General features: G+C 53.0%; 1 protein-coding gene across 6 annotated transcripts; it reads right to left on the bottom strand.

The window, feature by feature from the left end:
* Window positions 1-8,122: 8,122 nt before the first annotated feature.
* GUCD1 (guanylyl cyclase domain containing 1) lies at window positions 8,123-20,761 on the bottom strand. Of its 6 annotated transcripts, none has more exons than XM_021687863.2 (6): window positions 20,582-20,761; window positions 15,801-15,885; window positions 14,809-14,974; window positions 13,531-13,622; window positions 11,407-11,648; window positions 8,123-10,686 (listed from the first exon to the last, which is right to left on the bottom strand). In XM_021687863.2, exons 1-6 carry the CDS (start codon window positions 20,622-20,624, stop codon window positions 10,592-10,594), a joined length of 723 nt encoding a protein of 240 aa, XP_021543538.1. In that variant the 5' UTR covers window positions 20,625-20,761; the 3' UTR covers window positions 8,123-10,591. The 6 variants fall into 6 exon arrangements, with proteins under 6 accessions (XP_021543538.1, XP_021543539.1, XP_021543540.1 ...); XM_021687864.2 differs by having other exon boundaries at window positions 8,123-10,683; XM_021687865.2 differs by having other exon boundaries at window positions 8,123-9,028.
* Between the last annotated feature and the right edge of the window lie 96 nt (window positions 20,762-20,857).

The raw sequence follows: 20,857 nt of genomic DNA, 5'->3' as shown, positions 1-20,857 counted from the left end.
TAGAGAGTAGAGAAACAATAGAGAAGAGCAATGAAAACAAAAGTTGTTTCTTCAAAAAGACCAACAAAATTGACAAACCTTTACCTTGAGTGAGAAAAAAAGGGAAGACTCAAATTACCAAAGTCAGAAATGAAAGTGGAGACATCACTACTGATTCTACAGAAATAAAAAGGATTATAAGAGTACTATGAACAATTTGTTAGAGGAGGTCACCAAGAGCATGTGATTGCCGGTTGACCCATGAGCTGGACCCAGGCAATCAGAGGCTCCTTCCCTCCCCCGCTGCTTCCCCCCATCCTTGGAATGTACGTTCTGCCCACTGTTGCTACACTAGGAGCTACTTCAAAGACACAGCTTGAGAGAGTAATATATTATTAAGACCATCTGGACAGTATATGTGACTGAACCCCGTTAAGATTTCTATATGAGCTCTTAAGATTCTGGTGGACACGTGCAGAGATCTACTTGTCTTGTGGCCACTCGAGACGAGCCTCATATGTAAGTGGCCTTGCTTATTAAAACTGCCATCTACAATCTGGGAAGGTCTGCGTCTTTCTTCAGTCTCTCCTTGTCCTCCATGTATGGGGGCCAGTTTCAGATTTCACCTGGGGAGCTCCCACATTTGCAAACCAACACAATTGTCTGCGAACACATCGGACAACCTAGATGAAGTGGACAGATTCCTAGAAACATGAACTACCAAGACTGAATCATGAAGAAATAGAAAATCCGAATAGACCCGTAACTAGTAATCAAAACCCATAATGAGTAATCAAAACCCCCCTAACAAAGGAAAGCACTGGACCTGGGGGCTCCACTGGTGAATTCTATCAAACATTTAAAGAAGAACTAACACCAGGGCACCCAGCTGGCTCAGTCAGAAGAGCATGCAACTTTTGATCTCAGGGTCATGAGTTCCAGCCCCACGTTGGGTGTAGAGATTACTAAATAAATAATAAGCTGTTAAAAAATAAACAGAAAGAACTAAAACCAATCCTCGAATTCTTCCAAAAAATTGAAGAGGAGGGAGCACTTCTTAACTCATTGAGGCCAACATTACGTTAACATCAAAGCCAGACAAAGACACTGCAAGAAAACAAAACTACAGAGCAATATCCTTTATGAATATTGATGCAAAACTCCTCAGCAAAGTACAGTTGACCCTTGAACAATGCAAGGGTTAGGTAGGGGCACCGACTCCCTACACAGTCAAAAATCCATGTATAACTATCGACTCCCCAAACCTTAACTACTAATAGCTTACTCTTATCAGAAGCCTTACCAACAACATAAACAGTTGACGAATACATATTTCATATGTTATATGTATTATATACTATATTCTTACAATAAAGTAAGCTAGAGAAAAGAAAATATTAAGACAATCCTCAGGAAAATACATATACAGTACTGTACTATATCCCCCCCCCCAAAAAAAATCCACATATAAGTGGACCTGTGTGGTTCAAACCTGTGTTGTTTGAGGGTCAACTGTACTAGTAAACTGAATCCAGCAGCATATTAAAAGAATTAATGGCTAAGTTAGTCTTAATTCTATTGTTTCCTTTAGGATAAGTTCTAAGAAACAGAATTCACTGTGTTAAAGAAACACGAACATCTTGTCAGGAACTGGGAAGAATCTGAGCTCTTACCCTGTTTGGAAGCTGACAACTTAGCTGACCTCAGTTTCATGGATGCTAGCAGAAGACACAGCATTCCTCAGAGACAAAGGAGCTTAGGACAGCAGTAGAAGCAGCCAGAGTACCAGCACCGTCTTGCAGTTCCCTGAGCCCCAATTCCCCCAGGACAAGACAAAAAAGGGTCAAGAGACTCCTGCATGTGCAGTGGGTTGCATTAAAAAGAGAAAGGGAAAGAGGGAGAAGAGCTTAGAGAATTGGAATCTTTCATACTGGAAAGTAAAGCATGCCTGCCCTTTGCTCTAAAGGCAGACACTATCTCTGTCTACCAAGGTTGGAAGAACACCTGCACTTTGCTCCAGAGGGAGACAGCTCTATCTTCTAAGGCTGTTGGTTCTGCAAACATCTTTGGAAAGACAGTCCAGGACAAAGGCATTCATGGTTCTAGCTCATGCATCATGCAGAAATTTGAGAAAAGTGAGAGACCTGTAGCAATAACTTCCAACCAATATCCATTTCTCATTTCTGCATCATCTTGACTTCTGGCAATTTCCCCATGAGTGTACTACTCTATCAGACACTCTGATTAATTTGACTAACAGAGGCTGGACCAAATCAGTTCCATTTTTCTTGTAGGAGCTCATCAATTTTATCCACAGAACTTCAAGGAGCAGAACAAGCCCAACCTGCAAATTACCCTCAGTCCTACTTCCCAGGGTCCTCAACCCAACAGGATGGACAAACCCCACAAACCATCAAGGTCTACCTTAGAATGTCAAGTGGCTGTCTCAAATATTGACCTTTCCACTTGGCCTAGGCCATTAATCCAGGTATGGCAGGATATATTAGATATTGCCCAATCTCTACCTTGGCCTACCTTGGAGAAGGTCTAGGCAACTCTATTATCTATACCAACCTAGCCAGTGATCTAACACTGACCTGAAATGCCCTCCAGGGCCAAGGTGGAAACCCTGATTGCTTCAGCTGAAATCGGGGGCAAATGTTGTATCACCTTTTCTAATCAGGTGACTACCATCATGGGGATATCTGCCCACAGAGTGCACGTAAATAACGAGTCAGTTACTGGTTCATGAAGCTCCCCTTAGTAACTAGGGCTAGCCTCATTTTAGCGGGATCTCCACAATTGTCTGTGGGCAACCTGATCTATTGGTGGTATGTGCTTCAACAATTGAATGGACCAAAGACCTAAGTGTAAGAGCTAACACTATACAATACCTAAAAAAAACCCACAAAAAACAAAAAACAAAACACCACACAGAAATCTTGATGACATTGGATTTGGCAGTAATTCCATGGATTCTGGCCTATGACCAGCATGAAGATGCAAGACACTATTCTGGGGGAGGTTGGCAAGTTACTGCCTGGCCTCCATACAAGAACAGTCAGCAGGGCACACGTGGTGCGCCTAGAAAGTGTTCTTCACAAGTGTTGGGGTTTCCCAAGTAGGACCTATATAAGTCAGGGCACAGGTTGATTACATCTCCAGTGTGGCTTCCTGACCAGCTGGTAGGCCTTAGGTTTCCCAGTTAGTTTGAATAATTAAATCTAATCCTTGTTTTTGGAAGGACTGCCTGAAGGTAATCAGGCCAATCTATCCCGTTTGCCCATGCCACCGGCTGGGTGACATTTGCCTTCTTCCCAGAATGGCTGAATGAGTTCTATGAGGATAGGGGTTGGGAAGACATCTGGCGGTATTATGGTTGTTTTTCCTGGGAGATGCAGGAGCCAGGGACATCCCCTGTGTTGTGTTTCCAACAGGCTTCTGGTAAGGTTAATTAGGAATGGTGATCAAGCTGTGATCAAAACCATCTGGTTGGGAAGAAGGCAAACGCCTGCAATCAGTTATATTTAACATGCTTACGAAAGTCTGGGAGTGCCACACTGGGGCATTTTTCATAGTGAAGGCTCCAGAGGCAATTATGGAAGACAAAAATCATTAATGATGAGTGCTCCTCCCTACCTAGCTCCTAGAATCTAAGCTGTTTCCTATCTAGGTGTCAAAGTTGCTGTTCCTCCTCCAAAGTCAGTGTGAATTCCAAGAGCTGAGACCACCTTCCCAGTTACCCCTTTCTCAACCCCCTAGCCTTTGTTTGGAAGGGCCAGGGGCAAGAGGAACAAGGGCATTTTTATAAAATGCACTAGACCTGTTATTTTTCCAACTTCATCCTCCATGGGTCACCGTAGTGGGTCTTGGCAAACGACATACTTACCCTAGTGGCCATTGTTCTTATGACTTATGGCCAGGTCAGTCCAGCAAGAGAATCCGAGCGGCTGAACTAAAACCAAGTTTGAAGCCCTAGGCCTCCTTTTAGCTGGGCTGTCACTTGGGGTTTTTTTTAAGTTGTTTATTTATTTGAGAGAGAGAGAATGAGTGAGAGCACGTGAGCAGAGGGAGGAGCAAGGGGAGAGGGGGAGAGAGAGAATCTTCGTCTATGCCCAGCGGGGAGCCCCAAGTGGGGCTCAATTGCACAACCCTGAGATCGTGACCTGAGCCACAATCAAGAGTTGAACGCTTAATGCACGGAGCCACCCAGACACCCCTTGCCTGTCACTTTAGAACATGTGGCAACCAGGCTGGCCTAGAGTTGCTCTTGGGAAAAAAAAGAAGAAGCAACATGCCTAGGAATCATCAAGTCTGAATCCCCAAATCCAAACTGCCGTATGAGAGGGTGTGGACCAAGAAGGAGTGAAGGAGGCTGACTTAGAAACCTTTTTAAGTTGATTCTTGAGGAGGTGTTCCAGGGTGGGGCCCATTTCTCATAATCAGCTACCTTCATCAGCGTTGCAAACCCAACTGGAGGTAGTAAGAGCCCAAATACTGGTCAGTACTTGTACGACTTTCTATAGGAATTTGTCTCATGGGAATCTCTCCAAGAGAACCAAAGCTCTTTTCAGCAGCCTGAACCCACAGCAAAAAAAACCTCTGGGACCCTTTACGATTGTCTCCTAGTGGAGTTAAGTTTGGCATGAGAGAATGCAGGAAGCACTGAGCTGGCAGAGGGCCGACTGTGACATTCCTTCTTGGCAAGCACTACATGCTCCAATCCCTCATTGCTCGAGCAAACCGGCGAAGGTTCCAATGAGCCACCTGCTTTCCTCCCACAGCTGTTTTGAATTTCCTACCCTTCGGGCTCCACGTAGGTGTGCATCTCTGTAACTGTTGTTTGAAAGGGGTCACAGCCATCTGCCCAACCAGGACGAGACTTACTACTAGTTGTTACAATGGGGCAGACATGAAACTGACCAGATAGTGCAGGATGCCTCCTGCCCACAGGCTGCCCACAGGGAGTTAGCAGCAACCAGTGCACCATCCAGGTAGAGTACCGCATCGTCCTGCAGATTCTGGAAGTCCCAGTTCCCAAGAAAGCCAGGGACGCTTGCACGTGCGATGGGTTGTGTTACAGGAGAGGAGCCCTGAGTTTAAAGAGCCCAAATCTTTTTTCTTTTTTTTTTAAAGATTTTATTTATTTATTTGACAGAGAGAGACACAGCGAGAGAGGGAACACAAGCAGGGGGAGTGGGAGAGGGAGAAGCAGGCTTCCCGCGGAGCAGGGAGCCCGATGCGGGGCTCGATCCCAGGACCCTGGGATCGTGACCTGAGCCGAAGGCAGACACTTAACGACTGAGCCACCCAGGCGCCCCAAGAGCCCAAATCTTTTATAACGGGCAATGTATCTGCCTGTCTGTGGCCCTGAAGGGAGATACTTCATGTCTTCCAAGGCTACTTGCTATACAAACATTCTTGAGAAGTTGGTTCAGAATGAATAGCCAGTGTCTCTGCTCATGAGATGTGCAGAAATGTAGCCACTAGTGGAGGGCGGGGGGGCTTCATCCTCCCACTCATTCTCGTAAGAGAGAGTGTCTGCTGAATTCTGCATAACATCATAGGTTCAAATGCAACCTTCCCCTGAATGGTGACCTCTGATTCTGAAAAGTACAAGAAAGCCACTAAAACAGGCATCATTAAAAATCTGCCACTGACCACTCATTCACATACTTTATCAAGCATCTACTAGGTGTCAAGGGCTGGGGGCTACAGTAGTGGAGACAGGTAGACAGGATGATGTGGCTGAGGGGTGTGGAAAAAGGTACTCCTTTTAAAGGGGTGACATTGAGCAGAGCCCTGAGGAAAGAAAGGACTTTGGTGGGTGAGAGATATAGAAAGGGGGCCAACTTGGCTGCCTAATGGGTCTGTTTGAGCTGTGGACATTAATGTAATGTAACCCTTGTAAATCAAGGGGCCCCAAACAGCTTGGGGAGACTGGCTCACCAGATCCCTTGGTTCTGGGGGAAACCCAGGGGCTGGGGGCAGATCCTCAGGAAGCAGTATTCAGGATGCATGTCGGGGCAGGCAGCCAGGGCGAGACACAGAGGAGGGAGACGGGCAGGGGAGGGGCCTGGGGAGGACGGAGAAGTCACTGGAGAGGCCACCGCGCTGGGCCCATGGGAGTGTCAGCCTCCATTTCCTGGCACTGAGGCTTTCCCATGAACACTTAAGTCCATGCTGGTCCCATCACTTGGCCCCCGGGACCAGCAGCACAGCAGGATGATGTCTCAGTATCTTCCTGGTTTACTCAATTCTGTTCTGACTCTGGAGGGTGGGGGCAAGTCCGTGATGTGTGTTCTTGGATACTGTAGCTTGAGACAAGTCAGCAAGGAGAGCAGGATCTGTGCTCTTCCAGAGTACTGGGGCCACATGCCAGGCTTTCTACCTGGAGGCAGAACCCCAGGGTCCTGTGGCAGCCCATCTCCAGCTCCAGAACTCAGAGTTCACTTCCTGGCTCTTCTGGCATTGGCTCGCCCCTACAGGGCCACCAGGGTTACTTTGGACTATGGTCAGGGCTGAAGGTTGGGAAAGTAGCACTGGTGGGTTGGGGTCTAGCTCTGTCTATAGCTAGCTCACTGAGTGATGACCTTGGGCCAGTTGCTCCCCTCTCTGGGCTGCACTCTCCCCTTGGACTAGACCAGTGGTTACCCAAGTGCTAGCATATTTCACAGAGTAACAGTGTTACTCAAGAACAGCTGTGGCTAAGGAATTTGGGGAAACCATAAATGAAGGGAGTCCCCTTGCTGCAGGATTATACAGAGCCTTTTCTGCACTTCTTAAATCCCCCGGAGGGGACTGTAGCATGCAGTATTTGCCAAACTGACCTGACCAGGGCACCCCATTATACAGAACTTCTCACCATTGGTATTCTGAAGGGCACGCCTCAGGATGTGCTAGCTGGGACGTCTCCAGGGGTGTTCCTAGCTCTGTTCTAAGATTTAAAAAACGTAACCACCAGACGTCCAGTGATCCTTGCCTCGTGGTATATCCTGTGTAAATCCCGGGTGTATGCTGGACTTACTGATGCACTTCTATCTAAATAGAGTATTGCAGAAATGATAGGATGTCACTTCTGAGATTAGCTTATTAAAAAGCTGTGGCTTCCATACTGGGTGCTTCTTTTCTCCCTCCCTCTCAATCTCTCCCTCCCTCCCTCCCTCCCTCCCTCTTTCTCCCTCCCTCCATGTCTTTACCACCTGCTCTATCATGAGGACACCCAGGCAGCCTATGGCCAGCAGCCCTGTCAGTGAGCTTGGAAGCAGACGCTCCAGTATGTCAAACCCTGAGGTGACTGCAGCCCTGGCCAACAGCTTGAGAGACCCCGGGCCATAGGCACCTGTTCGGCTGTACCCAGTTTTCCCTTCTGGCCTGGCCCCTTGGCTCCCAGCGGGGCCCCTCCCAGGAATCCTTAGCCTGTCCTCCGCTATCCTCACCCTGCATGCTCTGGGCAGGCAGCCAACTCTACCCAGTACTCGCTACCTCATCCATATTTGGCCCCCCATTTCAACACCTCCCTCATCTTCACTTTTCTCCCACAGAGCAGCAGTCAGTCAGGACGAGAACAGAGGCCAGAGACTGAGACCCTACCCAAGAAGTCAGTTCTGGCTCTGTCAGCTCCCTGTGGGACCTGGGGCAGGTCTGAAGCTGCCGGGTAAGGTAGGATTTCCAAACACTTCCTTTTTCAGAAATAGAATTCTTATCAAATGTAACACTAGAAGAGCCCAATAGCTAGCAAATAAGGGGAGCTGCTGATTGGGGGTGGAAGGTACAGGGAGGGCTGGAGTCCTGCCCGCAGGGCTCCCCACTCTATTGCCTCCCGTGGGCCCCACTGTCCCTCTCATTCGATTCCACATCCCCCCAGACCCTCCTCCTGCCCGAGGCTGTCTGCGCTCCATGCCCTCTTCAAGAACCGCCATCAAGCTCAGCTCTGAGGCCCTTCCATCTCCACCAGTGCCTACCTAAGCCCTGCACAAGCATCAGGAGGGAGGCAGAACTGAAAAGCAGTAAACAGGATTCTAGTCCCAGCTAAAACCTGGCATGGCAGGTCAAGGACCTGGATTCGCACGTGCTCAAGCTGAGAATTTGGGAGGGAAACAAGAATTCACAAAAGCGGGACAGGGAATGCCATTGATTTTGCAGTGAGAATAATGTTTATTGAGAATGGCTCATTACAAACAAAATATATATATGTATATATATATATACATATATATATATATGTAGAAAATCTCTGCAATGCAAAAGATCCCTTTTGTCCCTGTGCGGCTGGAGTGAACAAAACCAAGTGTCCAGTGTGGCTTTGCTGGGCCCCCAGAATGTGGACAGGGGTCATGGGTGCCAAGTGCTATGGGCAGAAGTTCCTGAAGTCTGGGCTTTCTCCAGCCTTGTGTTCAGGACGTGTGCAAGAACGCCTTTACGTTTGCGTTCCACCCCCATGACCCTCCCGGGCAGATGGCACTGTCTCAGGCACGGGTAGCTTTCTTGTTATTCTTCCGGGTGGGTGACCTCCAACTTGCGGCTTGCCCAGGGACTGAGTGTTTCTACATGCCGTGTGATGGACTGAGGTGCTGTGACCGCTCTCTGTGGAGGCTGCTCCCCGTCATCCAAAGCTTCACTTCCTCATTGCTTTCCTTTTTCCTTGATGTGTCTATTCTCACCACAATTTGAGCCAGATCCTTCCTGAGGGTGCCCAAACCCCACAGCTGCCACACGTGGTATTCTTGGGCGTGAAACTGGAGCTCCCTGGGGATCTTGGGCCACCCAACATTAAGGCAAAAGAGAGAAGACCAGTCTGAAGACACCGCTAGTCCCTGAAACCAGGGTGGCTAACTGGCAGCTAACCAGCTAATAGTGCCTCCCTCTGGGCCGAAGGCTGCATCTGGTGTTGAGGAGCAATACGGCTGGATGGTCTGACAGCCCTCATAAGCAGAACCCACCTCTGCCCCTCAGAGCAGCCATGGTGGGGAGGTGTCAGCCGGCTGGTGGGAACAGATGCTGGGCATGGTTTGCAGTCCAGAGGGTAGCAGCTACCACCGCGACATGCCTTGGGCAACAGAAGACCAAGACACAGGGGTACAGGGGCAGTGTGGCTGCTGGGACAGCCCTGCTCCTTTGCCAGGGACAGCTCATGAGGGGTGGGTGTCCTTGGCCCCTTTGGGAATGATCCAGTTCCCTTAGCTTTTAGGTGCAGACCTGGGTTCGAGACCCAACCCCACCACTGTCCTGGACAAACTCCCCCGAGACTGATGGCCAGTTTTTATCCGTAAGGTGAGGGGCCCTGGCTCTCAGCCCGCCAGCCCTGAGTCCCTTTCTCTTTGGAAGAGAACTTGGGCTGGCTTATCTGCTCTGTGAAGAGAGGTGTCAGTGGTTCCAAAGTACCTGCAATCTCACTATTATTGTCTTACTTGAGGGTGACTCTCACTCCCCACAAGTGAAAAACTTAAATCGCAAAAAAAACCCAACAAAAACAAAAAACCAAACAACCCCCTACACCCACCAAGAAAGAAAAAAACAGAAAGAAGGAAACAGCTCTAGTCCATGTTACGTGCAGTGCTGTGTGACCCTGGGCAGGTGCCACCCTTCTGTCAGGAGAGACCCAACATTCTGTGCAAAAGGTCCTGGCATGAGGATTGGGGGGGGTGGGAGGCCACAGGCGGTCTCCCACCATTGCCTCAGGAGTGCAGGCCCCAGCACCCCAGCCCCCAGGCCTGTTTGGCCTGGGGCTCCCCACACCCAGAGAATGGGCCCCACTGTCGGGGCTTAGGCTAGTGTTAGGAAGGCTCCCGGGTTGGGGGGACCTTTGGGACCCAGGCGGCTGCACCTGGCCCTCCAGGTCAGGCATTCTTGGAGTACACTCAGCACTGCTAGCTAGCAAGAGCCAGGGCCCTGTCTACTCCCGAGGGCCCTCCAAACTACAGTGCTATAGTACCTGCAGGCTGCGGGGGGAGGGCTCAGCGTCCTTTCAGCCTGAGGCCCAGCCCTCCCCAGGGCCTGGAAGCCTTGCAAACAGCCACAGGAACTTGGGTCCCCTGGGAGGTGGGAGGGAGCGGTGGCATCCACCAAAGGGCACAGGGAGATCTATAGCACTTCTGGGGGGGAGGGGGGAGGGCAGTTCCCAGCAAGGCCTGGAGTAGTCTACAGCCCTGGGGGCCGGGGTTGGCTACACGGTCTCCAAACACACGGACACCATCCTGACAAGTGGCATCTCCAGGGCTCAACCCCCAGGTCTGTGGGGAAATGAGCTCAGGCTTCTCCCCTGCCCTGGGTCTGGTTCACAGGCAACAAGGGCACCCAGAGGGCTGGAAGTCCTCTGGGCACGGTTCAAGTCAGGCTTGGGGTCCTAGGGGAGGCTCTACTCAGATGCTCTGGGGACGCCTCCAGCAACCAGCAGGTGCGTAGGCTAAGTGGCATGACGACACGCATGACGCTGGCAGACAAAGCACGCATGCCTCAGGCTCTAAGAAATCCCTGGGGCTTTGTCACACGGGTCAAGGCTGCAGTTCCGCATCCAAGCCCCAGCAGCTCGGGGCCTGGGCCAAGGCCTCCTGAGTTGGCCTGGCTCGGGTGGGGCAGGGTGTGAGGGCCTGGGCACACCAGGCTCCCGCTGTCAGCTGTCCAAGTAGACAAAGAGGATGTCCTCATCTGTGCCATAACTTGTTCTGGCTTCCTCGAAGTTACTGATGCTGGTGCTGCACATTCCTGCTGGGGGCAGGAAGGGCAGAGTGGGGTCAGAGGGCGGGGGACTATACCTGCCTCGCTGACGCTCAGGGGAGCTGGGGGAGCTCTGGCCATGTCCCACCTGCCTGGCCACCCTCTGCCACTCGTCTTCCACCCACAGGAAGCCTTCCTTGCCTACTTTAGCCTTCATGAACTCATTCTCTGACCCTTCCCCCAGTTTAGCAGATGGAGGTGAGGCCCAGAGGGGAAGAAACATGCTTGAGGACACATGGGGTAAGTCTGCTAGAGTCGGGGCAGTCCTTTCCAGTCCCCAGGGCGGTGGGGAGCCCTTGCTGCATCTGGAGCAGGAGCTGGGACTGGGCAGACTTTCCTTTCTGATGAGTGTGCTTGCTGGCTGTCCTGGGAAGGCTGCAGTGAGGGAGCTGCGGGGGGAGGAAACTGCAGAGTAAGAATGAGGTGGGGCCCTGGGCAGTGGGGTAGGGCTGGTGGTGTGGGAGGGACAGATGGCCTAACCTGGTGTCGCAATGACTGGGGTGTGGAGGCCGGTATGGCCTCAGGTGTATGGCTAGTCTGTGTGTGGCCAGAGGAGTGGCACAGATGACAGGAGCCCAGGAGGAGCCGAGGCTTTGGGGGAAAGGCAGCGAGGGAAGTCTTGGCCACCGGGTCGAATGAGAAGGAGTCACGGGGCCTGGACGGTGAATGCAGCCTGCCCCACCCGCTGTCCCCAGCCAGCCCAGCACTCACGGTCGGCGTAGGCTGGGTTGTTGTAGAAGATGCAGCCAGTGGCCCGGTTGTAGCCACGTAGCACGATGAAGTGGCCCTGGTAGTCGGGGGTGCGGCAGAAGCAGCGGTGGCCACTGGGGGCGAAGCAGCAGTACTTGACGGGACTGGAACAGAGGTCGCAGTGCAGTACCCCAGAGTTCACCAGCACAATGGCCACGTGGCCCTGGGCCAGGTGCTCCTGGATGTCCTGCACGCTCACTGTGCTGTGGGCGGGAGGAGGGTCAGCTGGTGCCACTGGGCCCCATTCCCCATCTCTCAAGTGGACCCCTGCCTGGATCACAAAGCTTGGGGCCGTGGCTCATCTGCCCTCCCTCCTGAGCTCCTTGCAGGTGGGAACATCCTGCTTTGTCACTGTGGCCTGGGCTCAGCCCAGGATTAAGCATGGGACCAGTGCCAGGGGGCAGGAGGGCTCTGAGTGTGCCCAAGGACAAGCTGGCCCTGTCAGGTCTTCCAGGGGTGGCAGGAAGTCGGCTCCAGAGGGGCCCCTGTCACGGGCCACTGAAGCAGCACATGGGACCCCACCTCCCGGCCTGGCTGGTGAATTTTTCTTTTTTTTTTTTTTTGCTGAGCACCTTCCTTGGTCATTTACTCTAAATCACGTGAGGTTTACGCTGGAAGCTGTCAGTCCAATTTAATCCCCCAAATCTGAGCCAAGCGTGGCTTTGTCAGTTTCAAAACCACATCCTTCTCTGAAAAGACTAGTTTTCTTTCTTTTTTTTCTTTTTTTTCTCGAAGGCTCCCAAGGCAGAAGGGGTTGTCTGGGAAGGGGCGGGTCAGCAGCGCTTCCAGGGGATCCCTAGTTCCGCAGAGCCAGCTGTTCCCCGAGGCAGACTCTTAGGCACAGCCCCATTCAATGCCCTCTCAGAAGGCAGCAAACTAAGATTTCTTCAAACTAAGAATCCAGAACGGGCGAGCGGCTGTGAGGTAGTGGGCCCCTAAGTGAGGGGCCTCCTTCCTCCACAGTCTCAACAGGAGCGACGGCATTAGCACTCCGTGGCCTGGCCCAACTCCAGCCCACGGCCAAGTCATGTGGCAATCTGGTTTGGTTGCCTCAGCCCAGGGAAACATGCCATTTTTCCACTTGGTCTTTGAAATGAAGTAGCTGGCTGAGTTCCCAATGGTATGTACCAGCGCGGGATTTCAGCTACAGGGAAAAAGCGGGGGCTAGCCTGGAAGGAAAAGCACCATGCTCCACGGAATAACAGGGTGCGGAGTGCCAGGTTTGGATCACAGCATGGCCGAGCTGCCAGCGGTGACTGTGGGCCCCTCACACTATTTTCCCACGGGACAGCACCAGCTCCCACTCAGCAAGACAGCACGTGGCACGTGCCACTAAACGAACATTGGGTGCCTTTCCTCCCAACATGTGCTTGTGCGGTGGACGGATGCGTGGAGACTGTTCCCGTTTTCGTAACTACCTATCGTGTGGTAACATGATGTTAACAGTGAAAACAGAAGTCATTCAAGAACAGGGAGACCTGAGCAGAGTGATCTAGGGTAGCCCAGTGGGGATCTAAGCTAATGCACCTCAGCCTGGAGAAGAAAGTCTAATATTAGCATCGGGGCAAGTTACTCCCAGGGATCTGCCCGAATCCTGCCCTCATGTATCGATGAGAATGGGGGAGACCCACATAAGGTCACAGAAGCCTGTGGGGAGATCTGAGGGCCAGGTCTACACGCGGGGGGCTGTCCCCTGTCACCCTCCATCACTTTGCCAGCATGTTCCTTAGGCTGTCACCACTTCATTAAGGGTTCCTGTGTTCTGTCTCAAGCTACCATTCTGTGAGCAGCCTGAGGGCTGGCTGGAGTCTGTCTTGCTCACCTGTCCCTCCAGGGCCTGCTTGCGATCCATCCTAGGCCACAGTTTTGTGTACAGCAGGTACGTAGTCCCACTTGTCCCCATTTTATGGATAGAAACAGTAAGGCTCAGGAGGGTAAGTCCATGCCGTTGGCCACCTGGGTAGGACACCCCAGTTCTGCCTGACTGCCAAAGTTCCTAGCCTTTCCTGTACGCCATCCTGAGGCCTCCCTGACAGCAAGTATGTGGGTGAGCAGGCACACAAGCAAGAGTGAGGGGAGGCTCACCATTTCTCCACGAGCACCTTGCAGGCCTTGGCTTGTGCAAACAGCTGGTTCACCCGGGTCTCCTCTGTGTCAAAGTGCTTCCTGTAGAAGGACTGAAGACAGTAGGGCAGGTTGGAGGGGCTGCCTGTCCTGGCTGCCCTCGCCCCTTCTGGATGAAGTACAGGGCACATGATGGAGTTAAAGATGGTCAAAGAGGGGAGGAGCCCAGTCTGCTAGGGGAGATGGCACATGTAGCATGCCTGGGCAGAATGCTGTGTGTGTCTTCAACAGCAGGGTGGCTGGCCAGAGTGCATGGGACTACACAGAGGCATGAGGAGGATGCTCAGGAGATGGGTAGGCAGCTGAGCTCGGGTCAGCTCCCCCAGCAAGGCTAGTCATCCCTGGGCTTGTGTACCCTGTGGGCATGAGCAGGAATCTGTGGTAAATGAGCAAAGGGGGTGGCTGAGCCCACCCAGATGCTCCTCCACTGTTTGGCTTAGCAAGGTGAGGTCCAGGGAACATACTTCATTTGGTGTAGGGGACTGAAGGGGGCTAGAGCCCCTGTGGGGGAAGCAGGAGAGACCCTGTTCTTGGGCTCTTTTCTCTGCCTTGCAGCTACAGTGATCAAGCCAGATCCATTAGCCTTCCTCCCCTGGCCTGGAAGGGTCAAAGGAAAGTTAAGTTGACTGGCCCTGGCCACCATGTGACAACCCTCTTGCCAACGAGGCCAGCAGAGACTCTACTCTGCCAAGTTTTGGAGCCTGGGCCAACATGTGCCTCTGTAGTAGGCAAGACTGGCTCTAACTACATGGGTCGGTGGCTGGGGGGGGGGGGGGGGGGCACTAGTATAATGGTGAGGCTATCTTTTTCTTTTTCAAAAAGAAAAAAAAAATAGGAAAGACGGTATTTCAGTTCTTCTTCCGGAATACCAATTATCCAGCTTGGAGCCATCTGTCCCTGTGACAAGGAAGAAAATGGGCAAGTGGTGGCAGGGTAAGGTCAGAGTGACATGCTCTGAGGCCCTGGGCCCTGAGCGACAGGAGGAAAGGATGCAGGAAGGCAGCCTGAGATGCTCCTCTGCACATCATCAAGTGCTCTTGAAGGCAGGCAACAGGAGTCTCACTGCTCAGAGACTTTGAGCAGGCTGGACCCCAAGGTCACCTAGTCTGGCTAGATCGAAAGTCCTACCCATAGAGTCTGGTCTCTGTACACCTGTGTGTCCACTCGGGTGTCCAGGCCTTGACCATACCCCCTTTCAATTACTGGACCTAGGTGAAGGCCTGGTGGCTGGCTGCCCACCTGGTTCTTATAGCCCTTGTCGACACCCAGGGTCTGAGTGCAGAAGCGGTGCCTCACGCCAAAGTGGCGCATCAGGTAGGCCAGGTCAATGGTCCAGATGCTCCTGGTTAGCCGCAGCTCCTGCAGGGCACTCTCAAACTCACCGTCGTCCAGCGGGCCCAGGTACCTGTGTGCAGATGGGCTGCTGAGGTTGGCTTGCTTACGTGGGGAAGGTGGCTGGGGCCACCCTCCTCCCAGGGGCCCACCAGCCACTATCAGGGCTCCCACTCCCCAAAGGTTCCAGCCTTTGTCATGAAATCCTGTATCTTGCCTACTTCTTGAGCACGACCTGAGGCTGCCTGGGGTACCATGTTGGCCCCAGAGTCAAGGATTCTGCTTCTTGAATCTCTTGAAGGTTATGTAACTTCGGGTAAGTTGCCAACCTCTCAGGCCTCACCAGCTTCATCTCTAGGATGAGATGCTTGGACCACATTAGTGGTTTTCTAAGTTTTAGGCACAGAACCCTTTTGTTGAACACGATCTTGCCTGGAATTCCAGGATATAAAACAGGTAAGGGACAGGTTGCTCTGGGGTTCCTGGCAGCTACCTGAAAAGTCTCCTACAAGGAGATGACTATGGCGCTCTATGCTCTGACAGTCAAGGTTCCTGTGATATTCACATAGCCTTAGTTCAACAGTTGGCTCCCTAATGACACAGTCTTGCAGGAGCCTCAAGTTGGAAGGTCCCGTGTCCCAGTGATGGGGTCACTCTGTGGACCAGGCCCAGGTACCTGGGACTTCCCTGGTTATCCCCAGAGCCGCTACCTAGAAGGCCTCGTCCACCCTTTGCTTGCTTTTGCAGATGGGACCAAGCCTGGATGGAAGCTGGGCCTCCTGTAAGCCCCACCCAAGAAAAGCCATATGGATGATGAATCCCACCCAGGTCTCTCCCTGTTTCTCCTTCCAGCCAGAGCAGATGGTGTGGATGGGGAGGGCCTGGGCCTGCCCACTCACCGCAGCACCATCTTGGAGCAGGCCAAGCCACAGTCCCAGTGGTAGAGCTGCTGGATGATGGGCACAGGCAGCTGCACAAAGTCTCCTGCGTGGAAACACAGGGAGGTCACAGACCCTTAGCATTATGCCTGTCACTGCCACCCCCACTGAGGCCACCGTCATTGGCTCCTGCCCAGAGTAGGGGCTGTTCAGGGGCCAGCAAACAGCCTTTTGGGTGCCCCAACCCATTCTCCTTACAATAGCAGTAATCTCCCCCAAACACCAGTCAGAGTAGGTCAGCCCTACACAAAATCCTCCAATGGGTTGGTTCCTGTATCTCTTAGGACAATGCCTTCATGGCTGCTGCCCCAGCACCCTCTGCCCTCTCACCTCCCCTCGTCCTCACTGGGCCGACCTCTAGGCAGAACCTTCACCTGCTGTGATCCCTTATGCCCCAGGGCCTTTGCACACCTCTTCCCCCTGTCTGAACTCTCCTGGCCTCCCAGGTGCCTGACCTAACTCCTGCCTTTGGATGTCACTTCTTCATCATGCCTAGCCCCCAACTACATGCACTCCCAGCCTTACAGGCCTCTCTTTTTGGTGGGACCTCCAAGGAGGCTAGCACACAGGGCAGACACATGGGAGATGCTCAGCAGATATTCATGCCTGAATTCATGAGGCCCCTGGAGGTTTGCCCAGCTCCAAAGCCCCCAGGGCCACCAAAGTATGAAGTCCACGGTTAGACGGAAGGGAGACTGTCATGTAATCTGTGTATGTGCAACGCTACCCTAGGTAACCTCTCAGTCTGTTCTTGTCAAACGGTGTGGAGGAGTAGAAAGGGCCCGACTTTGGCATTTTAGCCCCAGCTCTGTCACAGCCTGGCTGTGGGCTGAGCAACTGACTTCCTCTTGCTGGACTGAGTCTGGCTATCTCTAAAGTGGGGGACTTTGGTCTGATTCAGTCATTCAATCAACAAATATTTCCCAAGAGCCTAGTACCTGGCATGTGAACCAGAGATGTGGTGGTAAGTGACACAAACAGATTCCTGTCCTGGAAGGGTAAGAGAAAAACAGAGGGCTAGGCTGGGGAAATGGTGGGGGTGTGCCTTAGAGAGTGAGAGTCAGGGAACACAAGACAGAGGGGAACAGCATGCTAAGGGGGGCCAGCTGGAATGTGGCCTACTGGAACCTCCTACTCTGGGATCCCATGAATCTGGACAAAGTTCAGAGTCTGAAGAAATGGGAGGGACTTCCCTTCAGTGATCATCACCCACTGCTCATTCATGACACTCCTTCAGCATGTGAAAACCCAGCCCACGTTGTTTCCTCATCTTGGGGGGTCTCTGGGGTCTCTCTTGAGCCCACAACTTGCCTGTGCAGAGCGCCCCAGAAGCCGACTTGCCATGCCAGCCCCGGCTCCCACTGCAGGGAGCAACCAGAAGGTCCTGTCTGTCCTGGCCTTTCAACCTGCTGGCCTTGTCTGGGCAGTGTCTTGCCTGGAGCGAGTCCCAAGCTCCTACTCTCCTATGTCTAAACCCTCCCCAGCCTTCAAGGCCTGGCTCAGATGCTACCACTTCTGGTGCCTTTTCTGATCCTAGGCTGGCCACACCCTTTCCCTCATCTGCACTCTGCTAGGCCAGAGTTCATGCTTTGATTCACAGGAGAGGACCCTTGCATTGAGCCTGTCTGTGTCCTGCTGAGCTGTTGTACATTCTCAGGACGCAGGGACCCGTGACTGCTCCTTCACTGCCTTGTACTGGCCTTCCCCCCTCCATTCCCCACCTCCAAGGGCATGAAACAGGGCCTATGGATGGCAGGATGGCATGGGTGAGTATAGGCCACCTGCTGGCTGAGTCACTTGAGGAGAGGCACTTGGCCTCTCTGTGCCTGCTTCTTCCTCTACGAAATGGACTGCCACAGATGTCAGCCTGCAGAGTGCTATGAGCACCCAGGGCAAGAGCGTGTTGCAAGTGCTGACATGAACCCTGCACTCCATCTAGAGGGCCCTGCGCCCTGAGCCCAACTGGGCTGAGGCTTTGTTCCCTCCCTCCCCTGACCCCAGATGCCTCTAAAAGGAACCCAGGCCATCATTCGAGGCCTTCCCACATTTGCCTCTTCCCACTGTCTTGGATTCAGTTCTGAGGGCTCCGTCCAGCCTGACTTCTGCTTAGCCTCTGTCCTAAATTCCACCCCCAGCTCCTCTCCCATCTGTACATAGTAGCCAGAGGGATCCCAGTCCCAGTCTCCCATTGCTCTTAGAATAAAGTTGTCACTCCACACCATGGCCTGCAGAGCCCTGCCAGCCCCAGGCCCCACCACCCTCACCTTGGCCCTTACACCTCACTCACTCAGTTCCAGTTACTGTGGGAAACCCATCAGGCTTCATTGTACAGCTGCATGTACAGCTGCCTCTGTCTGGAACTTTCTTCCCCTGCAGATCTCAAGGCTGCCCCTTTTTGTCATTCAGGTCCCAGTCCAAATGTTCCTCCTCTGAGAGGCTTTTTTCTGACTACACCTTTGCAGGGAGAGGGTCCCCCCTTCCCAGCCTCCTGTTTGTTTCCTTCACAAAGTACTTGGCAAAATTAATGAGAAAAATAAAAAATAAAATAGAGCTACTCTGTCTCCCCAAAAGACTGTAAGCTTCCTGAAGACAGAGAATTTGCTAATCTTGTTCACTGTTATTCCCAATGCCTAGTATCTGATGCTTAGCAGTAACTCAACAAACATTTGTTAGAAGAAATGAAGCTATTTTTTTTTTTTTAAGAAATAAAATTATTAAGCACTCAGTGTGTGCTATGGTTTGGGGACACTAAAGATGACTAAGTCCCAAGTCCTGCCCTCCAGATTCATAGTCTAAAATAATTGCCCCCAATGGGCTGAGTGGAGAGAGAGCTCTATGCAAGGTGCTATTCTCTCATGATGGAATGCCTCCCTTTTCAAGAATCCTTCACCGTGGCCATAAACTGTCTTTCTGTTTCTCTCTACACAGGCTGTTTACTCCCCAGTTTTTGCTCTTGCATATCCCTTAGTCTGGAATGTTGTCTCCCATCTCTGAACAGCCAAATGCTCTGGTCTCTTTCCCTCTCTGAGCCCTTCAATATGAGTATTTGAGGGGATTGTGTCTGCCTTCCCCACTGGACAGACTGAGAATATCTCAGTGGCAGGCCTGGACAGGGCTGCGTGTGCCTCGCCCCAGCCCTTGAACCAGAGCAGGCACTCAGACATGCTTGATGAATGGAAGGTGTTTTTCCAAAAAGGCCTTATCCCTTGAGATGCCCAGGCCTACTTGTCACAACAATGCCCCAACCCCTCCCCCAATTTCCCACACCCCGGCTTCCAGACTACAGCCCCCCTGTTCACGGCTCCCTCCTTACTCTGCAGCCTGGGCTCTGGCACCAGCTAGCTGGGTCATCTTAATGGCCCGGCTTTGCCTCTGTCTGTGCCTTTCCCTATTTCCAGCTGTAAATGTGGCATAGGACAGCAGCTCCCTAGGGTCTTTGTGAACTCCACTGCCCCTCCTCTTCTTGCCCTGATCCTAGAACCCCTTGATCCCCAGGCCCTGCAAGGCTAAATACTCCCACGTGGCCATCCCCAGTCTTGGCATGGGCAGGTCAGCTTACAGGGATCCAGAGATACTCCTGTGGGGGGCTGATAAGGAGAGGGAGGGCCTTCCAAGCCCAGAACTACTGCCAGATGTTGATGCCTGGAGCCAAGGGACTGTCCCACCTAAAAGTAGGGTCTGCCTGTAAGGCCCTGGCCTGGCTTCAGTTGGCAGCTGTTGTCCAAGAAGGCAAGCCCTGGATACTTAACTCCTTTCAACTCTATCTGCTCATGTGCAAAAGTGCAAGTAACAATGGTAACCTACTTTACAAAAGGGTCCTTATGAGGATTAATGAGGCATTGCATGTAAACAACTTAGCACAGTGTCCGCTCATGGAAAGCTCCCTATGAATGTGAGCCATTACTTCACTGGGACTCAGGAAAGGCAAATGTCTGGTCCAAGATCACAGAGTTAGATAACTGGAAGAGTAGGGATGCAAATGCCAGGATAGCATCAGACCCTATGCCCTGCTGCATTCACAAAAGAGACCACCCCTGGGTGTCACACCAAGGTCCCTATGTCTTAGCGTAGGGTCCCACATGCTCTTGACTTCTCCCATGAGTTGGCACCTCACTTTAGAGTTTACTAGCACTTTCTCTTTCTCATCAACCTGGAGAGCAGGAATCATTCCTTTCCCCCTCCCCCACTCAGAGAAGCAAACTGAGGACCACGGCACTGAATGTCAGCCTTAGTTTCTGCCCCAAAGGAACTCAGGCCACCTGGGGGCAGAAGGAACCCGAGGGTCAAGAACTACAGCAAGACAAACCGCTAAGTCTGGGAGGCCAGGGTAAGGGGCACATCCATTGCTCTATGCTCTCAGCCAGGTCCCTGCCCTTCTAGGCCTCAGTTCCCCCATAGTTCCCCGGAGGGGACGCGGGATCTCCTAAGGCGCTCCAGCAGGACTTTTCGCTTCTGGGGAAGGTGCCGCCCTTGCACCGCAACCAGGACCCTCCCACCATGACCGCTTTCACAGAGCTGACTGGGGTACCAGCCCTAGGAGTATCAGGAAATCCCAAGGGACCCGGGCTGGGGGTTGAGCGGGCAAGGCGGGAGTGTACACCTGGCCAGGTATCGCTCAAAGCTCTACAGCCCGGCCCGTGGCGGCGGTGGACCCAAGGTCGCGCGGCTGGACCCTGCCCGCGCTAGGGCGGGGTCCCCCTCGTTTCCCCCGGCGAAGCCCGGGCCCTCGGGGAGACACTGACCGGGCTCGAGCGGCGGCCCCGCTGCCTCCGCCTCCGTCCTCATGACCCGGGCCGCGCGGGGCGCCCATGGCCCCGGCCCGGCGCCGGCTGCAGCTTCGGCTTCGACTGGGGCGGGAGCGGGGCTGGTGCGTGTCAGGTTCCTCCGCCGCCGCCACCGCCACCGCCACCGCCGCCGCCGCCGCCACCTCCACCGCGGTGGGGAGAAGGGGAGGCGGCGGCAGGGCCGCCCCAAGCCCCGCCCCGCCCCTTCCAGTCTTCGGCTCGGGGCCCCGCCCC

This window comes from Neomonachus schauinslandi, chromosome 14 (assembly GCF_002201575.2).
Source record: "Neomonachus schauinslandi chromosome 14, ASM220157v2, whole genome shotgun sequence".
NCBI classification, from domain to species: Eukaryota; Metazoa; Chordata; class Mammalia; order Carnivora; family Phocidae; genus Neomonachus; species Neomonachus schauinslandi.
The sequence above is the reverse complement of the archived record's forward strand: the minus strand, read 5'-3'. Positions and strand labels throughout refer to the sequence as shown.

Coding starts and splice junctions, on each gene's coding strand:
- GUCD1 (XM_021687863.2), bottom strand. CDS start 20,624: ATGAGGACGGAGGCGGAGGCAGCGGGGCCGCCGCTCGAGCCCG. Junction 15,886..20,581: donor GGGGCCGCCGCTCGAGCCCG/GTCAGTGTCTCC, acceptor GTTTCCACGCAG/GAGACTTTGTGCAGCTGCCT. Junction 14,975..15,800: donor TGCTCCAAGATGGTGCTGCG/GTGAGTGGGCAG, acceptor ATCTGCACACAG/GTACCTGGGCCCGCTGGACG.